At 46.9% G+C, this 19,322-nt stretch overlaps 1 protein-coding gene across 2 annotated transcripts in view; it reads right to left on the bottom strand.

The window, feature by feature from the left end:
• cobll1b (cordon-bleu WH2 repeat protein-like 1b) overlaps nt 1-19,322 on the bottom strand; it is a 98,995-nt gene that overhangs the window by 18,289 nt on the left and 61,384 nt on the right. For both annotated transcript variants that reach the window (XM_078403796.1, XM_078403797.1), the window contains exons 2-8: nt 16,751-16,939; nt 15,832-16,036; nt 14,815-15,043; nt 12,101-12,142; nt 11,091-11,182; nt 9,075-9,323; nt 4,236-4,374 (exon numbers count right to left, since the gene is read on the bottom strand). In XM_078403796.1, coding sequence (XP_078259922.1) covers nt 4,236-4,374; nt 9,075-9,323; nt 11,091-11,182; nt 12,101-12,142; nt 14,815-15,043; nt 15,832-16,036; nt 16,751-16,939 — 1,145 coding nt within the window. The remainder of the gene's footprint in view (nt 1-4,235; nt 4,375-9,074; nt 9,324-11,090; nt 11,183-12,100; nt 12,143-14,814; nt 15,044-15,831; nt 16,037-16,750; nt 16,940-19,322) is intronic.

The raw sequence follows: 19,322 nt of genomic DNA, 5'->3' as shown, positions 1-19,322 counted from the left end.
CCAGCTCGTCCCCAGACGTCCGGAGACCGGAGAGGAGAGGGAACCGGGCGGGGTCTGGCCTGACCCCTTCATGGTCAGCTGGGGGAGGTGGCCCTGGGGACAAAGGTGGACGGGCGAGAAGAGGGTCGTCAGTTCGCTGAACAATCCAGTACTTGCAAGGAAGGCGATGGGTGGAGGCCCTACAGCAGCCTAGGGCTCGCCTGGATCGGGCACACTGATCAGAACTAGAGCGCAGACCGGACTGGACTGTGAAAATGGCACAAAAAACCGGCACCTCTTGCACAGAAACATAGAAAATAGGTGCAGGAGGAGGCCATTCGGCCCTTCGAGCCAGCACCGCCATTCATTGTGATCACGGCTGATCGTCCCCAATCAATAACCCGTGCCTGGCTTTTCCTCATATCCCACAATTCCACCAGCCCCTAGAGCTTTATCTAACTCTCTTAAATCCATCCAGTGATTTGGCTTCCACTGCCCTCTGTGGCAGAGAATTCCACAAATTCACATCTCTCTGGGTGAAAAAGTTTTTCCTCACCTCAGTTTTAAATGGCCTCCCCTTTATTTTCAGACTGTGTCCCCTGGTTCTGGACTCGCCCAACATTGGGAACATTTTTCCTGCATCTAGCTTGTCCAGTTCTTTTATAATTTTATATGTTTCTATAAGATCCCCTCTCATCCTTCTAAACTCCAGTGAATACAAGCCTAAGCATGTGGGCTCAGTGGACTATTTCTGTACACTTTGCTAATTGGGGATTGTACTTGGATATAGCATTACTTTACTGAGCCGTAGGCAAAAAAAACAATTTCACTGTGCGTTTGAACCTGTGACAATAAAGCACCATTGACCAAAATGACTTGATATCGTTTTTATGTCACGCTGGAAATTCAATCACAGTTTAGGGCAGAAACTGGCCCTTCAGCCCACCGGGTCCACGCTGACCAGCGGTACAATAGCACTATCCTACGCACTAGGGACAATTAACAATTTTACCAAAGCCAAATAAACTACAAACTCGGACGTCTTTGGAGTGTGGGAAGAAACCGAAACACCGGGAGAAAACCCAGGTAGACACAGGGAGAACATGTAAACTCCATACAAACAGCACCCGTAGTCAGGATCAAACCCAGGTCTCTGGCGCTGTGAGGCACTGCACCACTGTGCTGACCGGGTTGGATTATGAGGTAGTTACAAAATGGTTAGACTTGACAAATCACCTGCTCTACCTCTCTCTGTCCCCTTTCATTTGTTCCTGTGTATTTTGAACCAGTACAGTGGACTGAGGCAGGAGTTTTCTGCCAAGTCCTTGCAGGTATCCAAACTGCCAGCAGGTGGCGCGATCTTGGAATTGCACCACAAGGAAATCTGTATACAGGTCCACCAGATTTTCACGCAACTGATGGTCTGGCACCTCCTTTAATCCGGACAAAATTACTAGAGTGCACTTGAAATCACCCTCCCCCCACTCCCCCCTCGTAAATCCCCCCAAAAATGTGGCGCCCTGGCCGGGTGAGACGGCCGTTCTGCGACCAATCGAAGGGTCAAATTTGCCCCCTGCGGCCGGGGCTCTGGAACTCTGGCCCGGTCGGAGCCGGCAGATCCGTTCCCATAGCCGACTTCTGAGGCCATCTTTACGGGCTCTGTATGTCGGCCTCTCGGCGGCCAAGGCGGACCATTCCAGTATCGTTGGACTCCTCTTGGAGACCGTGACCTGGTCCGGCAAAACGGATAATCCAGAAATGCTCTGGCACCAAGGGTGCCGGCAAAATGCGTGGTGGACTTTATCACAAAGCGGGATTTAAAGCAAGTCTCTTCACGGGACTATGAGCATTTATTAACTGTGTGCCTTTCACACCTTCAGAAACTGAGACATTCACGTCACAGGTAGTGGCTATTTAAAGCACAGGGAATGTATTATTAAAGAAAGGACACAGAGTGCTGCAGTAACTCAGCGGGTCAGGCAGCATCTCTGGAGAACATGGATAGGTGATGTTTTGGGTCAGAGATGAGAGAGCGGAGGGGTAGGGTATCTCCTCAGGGACTGATGTTTAGGGTGGGTGGGGGGGGGGGGCCTGATAGGGGAGAAAGCTGGAAGATATGCGGGGCAGGATATCAGTATTATATTTTAATTTGACTTGATTGTATTTTTGTATGGTATTATCTGATCTGTTTGGATAGCATGCAAAGCTAAGCTTTTCACTGTATCTCTGTACATGTGACCATAATAAATCTCAATAGGGCAACAAAAAAAAATAGGGCAGCACAGCTGCCTCAAAGTGCCAGAGACCTGGTTTCAATCCTGATTACGGGTGCAGTCTGTATGTGGAATTTTCTCATTCTCGCTGTGACCAAGTGGGATTCCTCTAGGTGCTCTGGTTACCTCCCCATTCCAAAGATGTGCGAGCTTGTAGTTTAATTGGCCTCTATAAATTGCCCCGTGTGTAGGGCGTGGTTGAGAAAGTCGGGTAGTATAGAATGGGTGAACGGGTGATCGATGATCAGTGTGGACTCGGTGGCCGAGGGGCCTGTTTCAATGCTGTATCTCTAAACTAAACCAGTACTTTTTTTAATACTTAGTCGGCCTCTGACTCTCATGTGTTATTCTCAACTAATCCAGTGTCTCATGCAGCTTCAAAAATACCTCTGCTGCTATCTTCAGGGACGTGAAGGCAACCTCCCTTCCATTGACTCCACCTACACTTCACGCTGCCCCGGCAAGGTCACCAGCATAATCAAGGACCAGTCTCACCCCAGTCACTCCCTCCCCTCCCCTCCCCATTCCATCAGGCAAGAGGTGCAGAAGTATGAAAATGCACACCTCCAGATTCAGGGACAGTTTCTTCCCAGCTGTAATCAGGCAACTGAACCATCCTATCAACAACTAGAGAGCGGTCCTGAACTACTATCTATCTCATTAGAGACCCTCGGACTATCTTTAGTCGGACTTTGCTGGATTTTATCTTGCATTAAACATTATTCCCTTTATTCTGTATCTGTACACTGTGGATAGCTCGATTGTAATGATGTATTGTCTTTCCACTGACTGGATAGCACGCAACATAAAGCTTTCACTGTGACAATAAACTAAACCAAATTAAACATGTATCATAAGGTCTTTTTTTCCTTACGTTCCCATTCTTCAGGTCAGCGTGCAAAAGATAACTCCGTTTGTTAATAATCGGAAGTACGTGACAAGACAGATGGCCCGTGAGATGCTGTCAGGTAGCCAAGCACCACTGCATTCAAACTGTTGACTTTGACCTCGAGATGAGTTGCATGTTGGAGCATATTTCTGAATACAGATAAACTAACTCTGCACGTATAATTTACCATTAAGTGGTTCCCACGGCAATTTCCCACAATCACGTCACAGTCCAAGACTGAGCTGTATCATTGGATAAAACTGGATCTGGCCAATGCCACGATTACGATAAGGGTGGCACAGTGATGCCAGAGATCCAGGTTTGATCCTGACTACGGGTGCCATCTTTGCGGAGTTTTTACATTCTCCCGGTGACCGTGTGGGTTTTCTCCAGGTGCTCCGGTTTCCTCCCACATCCCAAAAAACGAGCAGGTTTGTAGGTTAATTGGTTTCTTTAATTTGTCCCTATTGTGTTGAGTAGAACTGCTGTACGGGTGATCGCTGGTCGGCACGGACGATGGAAGGGCGAGGAGAGGGACGTGGCGTCCAAGGAAGGCAACGGCTGGAGGCCCACAACAGCCTGGGACTTGCCTGGAACAGACACCGCTCACAAGAACTGGAGCGGGGACTTTGAAAATGGTGCCAAAACATGGTGCCTCTTGCGTGCGGGCTCTGCAGACTATTTCTGTACACTTGCTAATTGGAGATCGAGCGTATGCCAATACTCTACTGGACTGTTTGTAAGATTAAGAATTTCACTGTGTTAGCACTTCAGACATAGAGTCAGACAACGTGGGAACAGGCCCTTTGACCCAACTTGCACACACCGACCAACATGCCCCATCTATTAAGACATCCCCGTCTGGTCCATATCCCTCTAAACCTGCCCTATCCATGTCTAGGTGTTTCTTAAAGGTTGCGATAGTCCTGCCTCAATTACTTCCTCCGGCAGCTCGTTCCATGCACCCACCACCCTCTGTGTGAAAAAGTTACCTCGATTCCTATTGTGTAGGTCATGCGACAATAAATGCACCATTGAACCACTGATAATAAACCGATCTGAATCAGAGCCACAGAATAAAGACAATGACAAACCTTTAGCCTGGTCAGGAGCACTCTGGACGTCTGCAGCTTTACCGGGAGGAAGAGGTGCCTTTCGTTTCTTCTTCATGGAAGAGGCAGAATCACCATGTGGCAGAGACCCTGCCCTGGGTCTACCTGCTCCCGCCCCGCACTGAAGCAGATTAAAAGACAAGATTAACATCAGGAATGAGAGGCATCGTGTAAAATCTTCACAAGCACGAGAGACAAAAGCAAAGATGTAGAAACAAGGAACTGCAGGTGTCGGTTTACAAAAATAAGACCCAGAGAGCAGGAGTAACTCAGCGGGTCAGGCAACATCTCTGGAGGACATGGATAGGTGACGTTTCACAGAGAGCTGGAGTAACTCAGCGGGTCAGGCAGCATCTCTGGAGGACATGGATAGGTGACGTTTCACTGAGAGCTGGAGTAACTCAGCGGGTCAGGCAGCATCTCTGGAGGACATGGATAGGTGACGTTTCACTGAGAGCTGGAGTAACTCAGCGGGTCAGGCAGCATCTCTGGAGGACATGGATAGGTGACGTTTCACTGAGAGCTGGAGTAACTCAGCGGGTCAGGCAGCATCTCTGGAGAACATGGATAGGTGACGTTTCACAGAGAGCTGGAGTAACTCAGCGGGTCAGGCAGCATCTGTGGAGAATATGGACAAGTCCAGATTAAGGCAAAGTCTATTTTCTATAAAGAAATAAACTAATATTAGGAGTATGTCAGCGTTTGACACACTGGAGCGTAGAACAGTACAGCCCCTTTGGCCCATAATGTACGTGCTGAACTTGATGCCCAACAAATCTCTGCTTGCACGTGATCCATATCCCTCCATTCCCTGCATAACCATGTGCCTGTCTGTCCAACAGCCTCTCAGATGCCATTATTGTAACTGCCTCCAGCACCTCCCCAGTCAATGCAATGCAAGCACAAAACGCCCTGTGTAAACAATTTGCCACACACATCTCCATGACTACAGGCCTGTCACACTGACCTCTGTAGTCATGAAGACGCTTGAAAGACTTGTGCTGGCCCACCTGAAAAATATCATACCGGGCAAATAGATCAATGGATGACGCAGTCAACCTAGGCCTGCACTTCATCCTCCAGCACCTAGACCGCAAGGGGACCTGTGCAAGGATTTTGTTTGTGGACTTTAGCTCTGCATTAAACACCATTGTGCCAGAGCTACTATACTCCAAACTCTCCCAGTTGACTGTGCCTGAACCCCTCTGTCAATGGATCATCAACTTCCTAACAGACTGGAAGTAGCATTTGAGGCTGGGAAAGCACCTCAGACCCACAGACCCTCAGCATAGGAGCACCGCAAGGCTGCGTACTCTCCCCTCTCTTTTACTCTCTCTACATCAACGACTGTACCTCCACAGACTCCTCTGACAAGCTTCTCAAGTTTGCGGACACAACCCTGATTGGACTGATCCAGGATGGGGAGGAATCTGCCTACAGACAGGAAGTGACACAGCTGGCGTCCTGGTGCCATCGCAACAACCTGGAGCTCAATGCTCTTAAAACGGTGGAATTGATTGTAGACTTTAGGAGAGCTCCCCCTCCCCTCCTCCCACTCACCATCAACAACACCACAGTCACATCTGTGGAGTAATTTAAGTTCCTTGGAACCATAATCTCCAAGGACCTTAAATGGGGGGCCACCATCGACTCCACAGTCAAAAAGACCCAACAGAGGATGTACTTCCTACAGCAGCTGAGAAAACACAATCTGCCACAGGCAATGATGGTCCAGTTTTATACAGCCATCATAGTCTGTCCTCACCTTCTCCATCATGGTCTGGTTTGGCTCAGCCACCAAGCACGACATCCGGAGGCTGCAGCGCATCATTCGATCAACCGAGAAGGATGCAACCTTCCCCCCATCGACAAACTGTACACTGCAAGGGCCAGGAAGCGAGCGGGCAAGATCATCTCTGACCCCTCTCACCCTGGCCACAAACTCTTTGAAGCACTTCCCTCTGGAAGGCGACTCCGGACTGTCAAAGCAGCCACAGCCAGACATAAAAACAGCTTTTTTCCCCACGAGCAGTAGCTCTACTCAACACCCAAAAGTCTGTAGCCTCCTTGTACTCTGGTATTCTATTTAATTCTTCACGTGTTTAAATTATAATTTATTATTTTTTATTGTCTACTGTCTATCGTGTGAGCAAAGCACCAAGGCAAATTCCTTGTATGTATACATACTTGGCTATTAAAATTTATTCAAATATTTAAATGCAAATTCTTTAAACTTTACCACTCTCACCGTAAAGCTATGCCCTCTCGTCTTTGACATAGCCAACCTGAGAAAAAGGAGTGGCACAGCAGTAGAGCTGCTGCTTTACAGTGCCCCTGTTTGATCCTGACTACAGGTGCTGTCTGTATAGAGTTTGCACGTTCTCCCTGTGAACAGGTGGGGTTTTTCCAGGTGCTCAGGTTTCTCCCACTCATGTTCCTCCCTCCTACTCCAAAGACGTACAGATTTATAGGTAGGTTTGGGAAATTTTAAATTGTCCCTAGTGTGTCTGATAGTTCTAATGTACGGGGTGGTTGTGGACTTGGTGGGCCGAAGGGCCTGTTTCCTCGTGGTATCTCTAAATCAATTCAAACATATGATGATTGTTTAATGCCAATCGGCCTGTATTCACTGGAGTTTAGAAGGATGAGGGGGGCCTCATTGAAACTTACCAAATAGTGAAAGGCTTGGATAGAGTGGAACTAAAGGAAGTTCCTTTAGGAAGGAGATGAGGAGGAATTTCTTTAGTCCGAGGGTGGTGAATCTATAGAATTCTTTGTCACAGAAGACAGTGTAGGCCGTCAATGGATATTTTTAAGGCAGAGATAGATAGATTCTTGATTCATACAGGTGTCGGAAGTTATGGGGAGAAGGCAGGGGAATGGGGTTAGGAGAAGTAGAGCAGCTATGATTGAATGGCGGTATGCTTGATGGGCCGAATGGCCCAATTCTGCTCGTGTAATTTTTCATCTTATGACTAAATTAAAAAGGTTCTGACTGTCTGCCCTATCTAACGCCTCTCATAATTTTAGATACTTCTATCAGGTCTCTCCTCAACGCTCCAGAGAAAACAATCCAAGTCTGTTCAATGGAGACATAAGAATGCTGCAGCAATCCTGAGCAAAACACAAAGTGCTGTCAGTAAGTAGTGGCATTATAGTGATTGGCCGCAGAATAATACGGACTACCATTGACCCACATGTCACAAAGACTTTAAGTATAAAAATGCAGAGGCTGAAAATGTTGGAATGACTCTGCAAGTCACACAGCTGTGACCTGACCTGCTGAATTTTCCAGCATTTCCTCTTTCAGTTATGTTGTGTTCACATTAGCTTAACTGGTATCTTAGAACATAGAACAGTACAGCACAGGATGTCTGTGCCGAACATGATGCTGGGTTAAATTGATCTCCTCTGCCTGCACATGATCCACACCCCCCCCCCCCCCCCATTCCCTGTGTAGGAAAGAACTGCAGATGCTGGTTTAAATCGAAGGTAGACACAAAATTCTGGAGTAACTCAGCGGGTCAGGCAGAATCTCTGGAGAGAAGGAATGGGTGACGTTTCGGGTCGATACCCTTCTTCAGACGGAAGACCCGAAACGTCACCCATTCCTTCGCTCCAGAGATGCTGCCTGACCCGCTGAGTTACTCCAGCATTTTGTGTCTACCCCCCATTCCCTGCATTCCCATGTGCCTAGCTAAAAGCCGCTTAAACGCCACTATCGCAGCTGCCTTCACCACCATCCCAGGCATCGCAAACCAGGCCCCACTCTCTACAGAAAACTTACCACGCACATCTTCTTTAAATTCCACCACCCCCCCCCCCCTCCCCCCACCTTATGGTTACACCCTCTACTGTTGGATATTTCCACCGTGGGGAAAAGATTGTGACCGACTACCTTTTCACCACCCCTACATTCTCTTCTCTGCACCCACATCATGGATCCGACAGTCTTTTTTTTGTATGGTACACTCTGATCAAAATGACATCAAGATTGGCCATAACATCCCTACATCCAATTCCAATCCTCCAGAAATAGACACAAGCGTCTCATGTGCTTTTTTTATTCCCCTTGCTAACCAGTGTTATGTTATGTTATGTTATGTCATTCAGTATGGAAACAGGTCCTTCAGCCCAACTTGCCCACACCACCCAACATGCCCCATCTACACTAGTCCTTGAAATGGCACCAAATCTAGCACCTCTATATACTGTCCAAGTGTACGACCACGATACACTTGTACTACATCTGAGATGCTTATCTAAGATGCACCTAAGTGCTTATGAATAGTGATATTTGTACTGAACTGTATATAAAAATGAATTTCACTGAGCCTCAGTACATGTGACAATAAACTACAGGTCCACCACTGATTTTCTGGCAGCTGGTGGTCTGGCACCTCCTTTAATTCAGACAAAATTACGAGCACATTTGAAATCCCCCACCGGAAGTCCCCCCGAAAATGTGGAGCCTAGGCCGGGTGAGGCGGCCGACCCCAACCTCATCGGGACTTCCGTGGCCAATCGGCGGGTTGAATTTGCCCCCTGCGGCCAGGGCTCTGGAACTCCGGCCTGGCCAGAGCCGGCAGATCCATTCCCATGGCCGACTTCAGAGGCCGACTTAGCGGGGCGGTCGGTGTCTCGGGCCCCCCGGGGCTTAGGCGGACCGTTCCGGTATCGTTGGACTTCTCTCGGAGGCCGTGGCCTCTGTTGGTCCGGCAAAACAGATAATCCAGACAGGCTCTGGAAGCAAGGGCGATGGGAGATCGGTGGTGGACCTGACTTGTACCATTGAACCATTGAACCATCTCGGTCACAAACCTGTGCAGCCTCATTCGGGGCGACGTCAGAGAAGACACAGGAGACGGGCCGGGCTGGTGCCTGTTGACTCGCTTCCTTCTGCGGACTCTGCGGACAGTGCGGCGGTGGTGGCGGCGCGGGAGCCTGACGTTTCTTCGGCACGCCCGAGGGCAAGGTGTTGAATTCATACGTCGGACAGTAGGCACTGGAGCTGCTCATGCCCAGCGGTCTCTGGGGGCTGATTAACGGCGTCGCTGGGGCACTTGTTGGCTAAAAATACATCAGAAAAATAAAACTCACCGTCTAACATTGTCACGTCCACTCAAATGTAATTACAGGTCTAGTCCAGCTCGAGTCTACTCCGCCATTCAATCAAGGCTGATCCATCTTCCCCTCCCAACCCCATTCTCCTGCCTGAAGGGTCTCGACCCGAAACGTCACCCATTCCTTCTCTCCCAAGATGCTGCCTGACCTGCTGAGTTACTCCAGCATTTTGTGAATAAATCGATTTGTACCAGCATCTGCAGTTATTTTCTTATACCCATTCTCCTGCCTTCTCTCCGTAACCCGACACCCTTAGTAAACTAGAACCTGATCCTTTATTCATTGTTCTATATCTCTCCACATCATCGTCTATACTCTCGTTTCCTTTATCCCTAACCAGTCTGAAGGGGGGGCTAGACCCGAAATTTCACCCATTCCTTCTCTCCTGAGATGCTGCCTGCTGCGCTGAGTTAAACCAGCTTTTTGTGTTTATCTTCGGTTTAAACCAGCATCTGCAGTTCCTTCCTACACAAGAACCTGATAATCTCCGCTTTAAAAATACCAAATGACAGCCATCTGTAGCATAGAGTTTTTCCTATCCAAGCCCCATCTATACTAGTCCCACCTCCCCAGAGATGGCCCATATCTCTCTAAACCTTCCCTATCCATGAACCTGTCCAAGTGTCTTTTAAATATTGGTATGGCCTCAACTAACTCCTTTGGCAGCTCGTTCCATGTGTGAAAGAAGTTGCCCCTCAGATTCCTTATCTTTAGAGATCCAACATGGAAACAGGCCCTCGGGCCCACCGAGTCCATGCCGACCATCCATCACCCGTTCACACTAGTTCTATGTTATACTAGACCAAGTGGACCCATTGGGCCCAAACCTCTCCTGCATTGGTGCAGCACCCTCCCCTCCCCCACTCCCCCCCTCCCTCCCACTTCATCCCCCTCAACCCCCCTTATTCTCCCTCCTCCACCCCTCCCTCCCTCTACCTCCCCTACCCCCCACTCCATCCCCCTCAATCACCCTTATCCTCCCTCCACCCCCCTCCCTCCTTCCCTCCCTACACCCCCCTCCCTCGTGTTTTAAACTTTAAAATGTGAAAACTTTAAAAATATAACACCGATTTCAATTAAACTTCTTCCATTAACACCAAAGTGATAGCGCTGAATAAGGTGGGCCTAAAATTCTCGCGCTATCGTGTACCGTTTTGGCTGTAGTTCAGGAACAAACAAACAAACGAGTTTTAGTAAATAGATGTCCTATAATGCTATTTATTCACAAAATGCTGGAGTAACTCAGCAGGTCAGGCAGCATCTCGGGAGAGAAGGAATGGGTGACGTTTCGGGTCGAGACCCTTCTTCAGACGCGTTATCCCGTTTTCTCATCCACTCCCTACACTCTAGGGGCAACTTACAGAGGACCAATTAACCTACAAACCCGCACGTCTTTGGAATGTGAGAGAAAACCGGAGCACCCGCAGGAAACCCACGTGGTCACAGGGAGACGTGCAAATTCCACACAGAGAGCACCCACGGTCAGGATCAAATCCGGAACTCTGACGCTGTGAGGCAGCGGATCTACCCACTCCACCACTGTGTGCATTTGTAGAGGACAGCAACTTTTTGCTCTTGAACAAATGTACAATTAAGCACAATTATTTAAAAGGATAATTTCACAAGTGCAGAGAACTGAAGACGTTCAGTTCAGACTACACTCTGCCAGCTTTAGCAGATATGATACAATTAACGTTCATATAAAATGCTTACTTTTTCCCGTTTTTTCTTACTCAGTCGAAAAATGTTGAGGAACCCTTTGTTTTCCTTATCCAGATTTAAATTCCCTGAAACATGCGCCTGGTCTGAAACACAGTAAGTTGGAAATGAAGTTAAACATTGACTGCATCTTTCACATCGTTAGGTCCATTTTCTAAGAGGGTCTTTTCATTCATGAGCATTCTCCACATTATAAATCAAACAAGTGCTTCAAAAAGACTGAAAGCTTGAGACAATGGATAAGAAAGGTTCAGAAAGATATGGATTGGAGAGGTTTAGAGGGGTATGGGTCAAACGCGGGCAGGTGAGACCTGCTTAGCTGAGGCATCTTGGTCAGCATGGACGAGTTTGGCTGAAGGGTTTGTTTCCACGCTGTATGACTCTATGATTCTGTGGATAGAAAGGGGTTAGAAAGACATGGATAGGAAAGGTTTAGAAGAAAATGGGCCAAATGTAGGCAAATGGGACTAGCGTAGATGGGACATATTGGTCAGCATGAACGATTTGGGCTGAACAGCCAGCTTTTGTATTATATAACTCTATGGATAGGAAAGGTTTAGAAAGATATAGATAGGAGAGGGTAGAGGGATATCGGCCAAATGTGACTAACTTAGATGGGAAGTGGTATGTTGGTTGGCAGGGACAGGTTGGGCCAAAGGGTCTAAATCCATGCTGTAAGACTCTATGAGATGGAATACAGCTACACTGAAGATAAACCCAACTTAAATAGGACCCTCACATATTCTCTAATTTTACAATTGATTTCACTGATTACAGAGACAGATGCACAAACGCTAACAAACTGGGGTGTGAGAAAAGGGGGAATGTGGGGGAAGTGGAAAATAGGACAAACTAAAGATGTAGAAAGAGAAAAAACTAAATAGGGGTACTAGTATGAAATGCTCATATACAAGGTACAAATTCATACTAAAGAAAATCCAAAATCCAGAGCAAAATATATGATCTGCACTATTTTATAGATCAAATTTCCAAAATTGTATTACCTTGTTGTAAGGATTCACCTGGAATATCATGCTGGGAAAGTCCTAAAAAAATAGGAAGGCACAATTTTAACTCTCTAGGTTTTATCATAGAATGTAGAAGATCGTGCCGCGCTTGCATTCATTCCCGACAACAGGCCTGGCTCGCTGCCATGGTAACGAGAACCAACCCGGAGAGGTTGCCGCCAAGCCCCGGCCTCTGTTCACCTCGTGGACTGGAGAGGAGGGAGTGGGACTGAGGGCCGGCAAGCCTCAGCAAGGCCAGCAGCATAATCAAGGACGGGTCGCACCCTGGCCAATCCCTCTTCTCCCCTCTCCCATCGGGCAAATGGTATAGAAGTGTGAAAATGTATACCAACAGATTCAGTGAATTTTTTCCCAGCTGTCATCAGGCGACTGAAACATCCTACCACAACCAGAGAGCAATCCTGAACTATTATCTACCTCATTGGTGACCCTCGGACTATCTTTGTTGGCTTTACCTTGCACTAAACGTTATTCCCTTATCATGTACCTGTACACTGTAAATGGCTCGATTGCAATCATGTATGGTCTTTCCACTGACTGGTTAGCACGCAACAAAAACTTTTCACTGTACCTAGGAACACATGACAATAGACTAAACTAAGCAGAGTGGCGGCAGGAAGCAGTGAGAGGGCCGCTGGAGGCCCTGCAGCAGCCTGGGGCTCGACCCGGGGGCCCAGCGAGCTGTGGCTGTATCCCAACCGCAGGCTTACCCGCCTCAGAACCGAGAACTCGCCCGGAGAGGGAAGAGCCAGCAAGCCCCACCCTTCCCGTCAACCAGGAATTAATGAGGTCACGTGGGACCTCATTGAAACATACAGAATAAACAAAGAAAATAGGTGCAGGAGTATAAGAAAATAACTGCAGATGCTGGTACAAATCGATTTATTCACAAAATGCTGGAGTAACTCAGCAGGTCGGGCAGCATCTCGGGAGAGAAGGAATGGGTGACGTTTCGGGTCGAGACCCTTCTTCAGACTGATGTCAGGGGGGCGGGACAAAGGAAGGATATAGGTGGAGACAGGAAGATAGAGGGAGATCTGGGAAGGAAGAGGGGAAGGGAGGGACAGAGGAGCTATCTAAAGTTAGGTGCAGGAGTAGGCCATTCAGCCATTTGAGCCAGCCCCACCATTCAATGTGATCATGGCTGATCATCCAAAATCAGTACCCCGTTCCTGCTTTCTCCCCAAATCCCTTGATTCCGTGAGCCCCAAGAGCTATATCTAACTTGCTCTTGAATACATCCAGTGAATTGGCCTTCACTGCCTTCTATGACAGAGAATTCCACCATTTCACAACTCTCTGGGTGAAAAGTTTTTCCTCATCTCAATCTAAATGGCCTACCCCTTATTCTTAAACTATGACCCCTGGTTCTGGACTCTCCCACCATCAGCAACATGGGGAACATTTTTCCTGCAGAATAATGAAAGGCTTGGATGGAGTGGATGTGGAGAGGATGTGTCCATTAGTGGGAGAGTCTAGGACCAGAGGTCATAGACTCAGAATTAAAGGACGTTCTTTTAGGAAGGAGATGAGGAGCAATTTCTTTAGTCAGAGGGTGGTGAATCTGTGGAATTCTATGCCATAGAAGGCTGTGGAGGCAAAGTCAGTGGATACATTTAAGGCAAAGATAGATAGATTTTTGATTAGTACTGTTCAGAGAAGAAGACAGGAGAATGGGGTTGGGAGGGAGAGTTAGATCAGCCATGTAGACTTGATGGGCCGAATGGCCTAATTCTATTCCTATCACATGATATGAAGTGTAAAGGGGGTGGAAGGAGATAGTAATAATCAAACATTATTGTCAATTCATAATTTAGCATTCTCTTTCACAGCAGTCAGTTTTCTCCATTTTACAACTCAGTTTGGGGACTGTTTCATGAAAGAACATTTATTACATCCATTTGACTAACGTTCAGTATTATGGATAGAAGTTCAGTGTTCTGATATGTAGAAGGTTTGCAGAATACAATTAAAGTATTGATGCTTTTTTTAAAAAAAAGAACTTTATCAATGAACAATTTTTAATACTAGTGCAGTGTTTTATTCTGGATTATTTCAAAGCAATCAAACGCCATACATTTCTGCAGGCACAAATAACTCAGCAGATCAGGCAGTATCACTGGAGAGTATGGATGGGTGACGTTATGGGTCATGGCCCTTCTTCAGACTGATTGTAGTGGGGAAGAAAGTGGGAAGAGAGGTGGGGATGGAATAGTCTTGCGAATGGTAGGTGGATATGGAGGGGGAGGGTGGGTGTTTGTCAGATGGGTGGAGCAAGTGACGAAGGCCAGAGATGAAAGGACATAAGGTGTGATATAGGGAGAGATGTGGTGTGAAATGTGAAGTCGGAGGAAGGGATATGGGTTATGGGTGGAAGGGAATGGGGGAGGGGAGAAATGGGTGCGTACCTAGATGGGATACAGGGAAGAGAGGAGGAACATAAGGGGGGTTATTTGTTTGTTTGTTACCTAAAGTTGGAGAATTCAATGTTCATGCCACTGATTGTGTTAGTAAGTTATTATTGTGTTAGTCAGGTGCTGTTCCTCCAGTTTCCTCCAGGAGGCCCAGGACAGAAAGGTCAGTGTAGGAATGGGCAGGGGAGTTAAAATGGTTGGCAACCGGACGTTCCGGCAAATCGTACACGATGAGGTGGCCGTAGGTTTCTTCGCTGGCCACAGCCAGGTACATACCTGCACTGGTATCCACCGCACACACCTCTCGCAAACCCAACTCGTTAAGAGATTTTGTCAAATCAAAGGGTTCCAGATGTTCAAAGTCTTTGACGAGAATCGTGCTGCCTGGATCAAATTCACACTTATTGCTGATCACTGGAATCAGTTCTTGAAGAGGAACGAGGGGACTAACGCGGACAATGGTTTTCTGTGTTTTCTTGTAGTTTACCACCACACGCACTGTTTGCTGAAAAAATAACAAGAAGTTTAGAATATGCAAGGGATTGCCTGGGAGAAGTTGCTGAAATAACGATGCTGTGGATTTATAGTGGCGCTTAAGAGGCTTTTGGAGGGGCACATGGATATGCAGGGGATAGATGGATGTAGATCACGTGCAGGTAGATAAGAGATGGTCTCGTCATCATGTCCACCACAAACAGTGTGGCCAAAGGGCCTGTTATTGTGTTGTACTGTTCTATGTGTAAAAGACATTTGGACAGGTACATGGATAGGAATGTCTAGAGGGATATGGGCCAAATGCAGGATGGTGGGACTAGTGTAGATGGAGCACCTTGGTCGGCATGGGTAAGTTGGGTCTTCGGATCTATCTTGGTTCTTCGTTCTTGGTCCACCAAAATATACCAAATGGAATATTCCAAATCCAAATCTCCGTGCTGTGTGACTCTACGTTCTATGAATACCAGATATTTAACTGATTTGGAGGGATAGGACACGACAGGAGTGCTCAATGTAGCGACAACAGAACGATGAAATTCGTACTTGCAGCAGTATAACAGGCCCATAAATGCAACACACACAGATAATGTATAATAAACAAAAATTCAATAAAATAATAACCAAATGTAGATATGAACCAAATGCAGGCAAATGGGACAAGCTGAGATGGGCTATTTTGGTTGGCATGGATGAGTTGGGCTGAAGGACCAGTTTCCATGCCGTATGACTCTAAATAGCTTTACTTTTTGTTAAAATTATGACTGGCATGAATTTTACATGGTAATTGATTCAACTAACCTCAGGCACCACTGATGTGGGCTTCTTTTTCTCTTCCACATTTTTCTCCTTTAGAATAACTTTCTCTACTTCCAAGGTCCCAATCAGAGTGTTGGGTTTGAAGCGGATTGGATTTTTCTCGTTTCCTACCAGATCAAGTGTGTGGCTCGACGGATTCAAACGATACTTGCCACAGAGAAAAACCAATAAATCCATCATGGGTTTACTAGGAAATAACAAAATGGTGTTTTCTAGGTGAATAAATCATTATTGTAAATAAACCACAGATTAAACAGCCGATTGTACAAGTGCAATTGCATCTGGTGATTGGATTCACCAGATTACAAGAACGGTCATCGTATTGCAGGATGATTATCAATATAGAGGCACAAGAAACTGCAGACGTTTGGAATCTTGGAGCAAAACACAAAGTGTTGGAGCAGACAATGGAAATACAGTCTGTAGAAGGGTCCCGCCTCGAAATGTCGCCTATCCATGTTATCCAGAGATGCTGCCTGGCCTGCTGAGTTACTCCAGCACTTTTGTGCCCATCCTTGTTTCAGAAAGTGCCAGGGTAAGCAGAGGTAGTTTAGTTTAGTTTAGAGATACAGCGCGGAAGCAGGCCCTTCGGCCCACCGAGTCCGCACCGACCAGCAATCCCCGCACATTAACATTATCCTACACACACTAGGGACAATTTACACATACACCAAGCCAATTAACCTAAAAACATGCACGTCTTTAGAGTATGGGAGGAAACCGAAGAACTCGGAGAAAACTCACACGGTCACGGGGAAAACGTCCAAACTCCATACAGACAGCACCCGTAGACGGGATGGAACCCGGGTCTCCGGCGCTGCAAGCGCTATAAGCCAACAGCTCTAGCGCTGCGCCACTGCGGCTGCCGTACAAAGTGGACGAGAGATACAAAGACTCTCACCTTCCATCAACACTGGTGGAGTGCACCGAGCCTCCGGGAAGGACAACGCTCAACTCAACATGGGCATTGAGGGCAGGGTCCTTCTGTTCCATGATGAGATGTTCCCCTTCTTGGTTCTTGGCTACTGACGAGCTGACACCATGTCTGGAGAGTGCGGGTGGTGCTGGGGCCTTTGCTTTGGTCCTCTTACTGTTGGTGAAAAACAGAACACACATCAGTGAAACTGCGCTCTGCAAAAAGAATTCTTTAAAAATAATCTTCAGCTCTTTGATCAACTCTTGGTCAAGTCTACTGTTCAGGTCTAAAAGCCCATGGATGCTCACTAATATTTGGGCACCTATCTATTAAAAACATCCACCATTCAACCCCCCCCCTTCACCTGTGTTTACCTATTACCTACCTGGATTTGTCCTGCAACCTCCTCTCTTCCAGCTTCCTCCTCCTTCCTTACTATCAGGCTGAAGAAAGGTTCCAACTCAAAACATCACCTATCCATGCTCTCCAGAGATGCTGCATGGCCCGCTGAGTTACTCCAGCGCTTGGTGTCTTCTTTTGTAAACCAACAGCTGCAGTTTTTTTTCCTATATTCTACGTTCTGCTTCATTGTCTTTTTAGTTTGGAGATACATCGTGGAAAGTGGTGCACAGAGACTGCACCGACCAACAATCACCCACACACTCGTTCAATCCCACACACCAGGGACAATTTACAGAGGGTCAATTAGCCTATAAACCTGCACATCCTTGGGATGGGGGAGGAAACCGAAGAACCTGGAGAAAACCTGCACAGTCATAGGGAGCATATACAAACTCCACGCACGGAAAGCATCAGAGGTCAGGATCGAACCCGGGTCTCCGGCGCTGTAAGGCAGCAACGCCACTGTGCTGTTTTCACTGGATCGGCATAAAGCAACCACAATTAATCCATTTATTTAATAAATAAACTATAAATAAAAAGAAATTTGCACCAAAAAAAATCACCATAGCTTTTATTCAAAACAAAAAGCTTTCTTAGTTCTGAATCGTACGGAATGAGCGAATGGTCCAACATTAATTATCAATGCCTTCATTTAAAACTATAAATAAACAGATAAGAGGTTCAGGGAAGTGGGAGGTGAAATATTATTCTAAATAACTTCAGCAGCTTCAGTGGCGGCACAGAGAACAAACATGAGGCAAGGATGTCTTGCACAGAAATATTTTTCAGCAAGAAAAAAAATCCCCAAATTCCCATTTGGGTTACATGTGGTTCACCGACCGGTTGCAAGCTCTTCTTAAATGATGAAGTGAACATTAATGTTTTGCCAGGGTAAATGGCACAGGCTTAAGGTGCGAGGAAAGAGATGTAGGTGGGACTACAGGAGCAACTTATTCACTCAGAGGGTAGTGCGTATCTGGAACGAGCTGTCAGAGGAAACTATAGAAGCGGGTACAGTTATGACAGTGGCATTTGGTAAACTTTAGAGATACAGCGTGGAACATACTTTAGCGATACACTGAGTTCGTGCTGACCAGTAATCACACTGAACACAAGTTTAGTTTAGTTTAGAGATACAGAGTGGAAACAGGCCCATCGGCCCACGGAGTCCGTGCTGACCAACAATCCCCCTGAACACAAGTTGTATCCTATGCACTAAGGACAATTTACAGAAGCCAATTAATCTACAAACCTGCACGTCTTTGGGATGTGGGAGGAAATGGGCCAAATGCAGGCTGACGGGACTAGCTCAATATGCAAACTTGGTCAGCATGAATAAGGTGGGCTGAAAGGCCTGTTTTCATGTTGTACAGCTCCATGACATTGTAAAATGAAAGCTGGGGATTTAGGATTAGTGTAAAAATAGAGTGGCACAGTGGGTAGAGCTGCTGCCTCACAGCGACAGAGACCCAGTTTAGATCCTGACTGTGTGTAGTTTGTACGTTCTCCCTGTGACTGCGAGGGTTTCTTCCAGGTGCTCCGTTGTTTCCTCCCACATATCAAAGACCTGCAGGTTTGTAGGTTAATTGGCCCTCTGTAAATTGCCCCTAGTGTGTAGGGATTGGATGAGAAAATGGGATAACATGGAACTAGTGTGAACGGATGATCGATGGTCGGCCTGGACTCATTGGGCCAAAGGGCCTGTTTCCATGTTGTATCTCTAAACTAATGTGCATTTCCCTCTCTTGGTCCTGGGAACAATGCCTACATTAAAATAAATTAATTTTTCCTGGCAGTTGAGCTAAACAATAGGATTGACAATGACCTTTGTTCTGATTGCCAGCCTGTGTACCACTTGCTCTCTGCATAATGAATCATTGCAACACAATTTCCCTCGCTCCCAGGGCTCCCTAAATGTTCTCAGAGTTGGGCTCAATTTACCGAGGCCAATTAACCTACAAACCTGCACGTCTTCGGGATGTGGGAAGAAATCGGAGGAACCCATGTGGTCACATTGAGAATGTGCAAACTCCACACATAAACAGCACCCAAGGTCAGGATCGAACCCGAGCCTCTGGTGCCATGAGGCAGCAGTTCTACCAGCTGTGCCACTGCATTTAATACAGCTTTGTCAACTTCCTGCAGCTCCTGATTT

The sequence above is a fragment of the Rhinoraja longicauda genome, chromosome 8, assembly GCF_053455715.1.
Source record: "Rhinoraja longicauda isolate Sanriku21f chromosome 8, sRhiLon1.1, whole genome shotgun sequence".
In the NCBI taxonomy this organism is placed as follows: Eukaryota; Metazoa; Chordata; class Chondrichthyes; order Rajiformes; family Arhynchobatidae; genus Rhinoraja; species Rhinoraja longicauda.
This window is presented reverse-complemented; position numbering and strand designations above follow the sequence as displayed.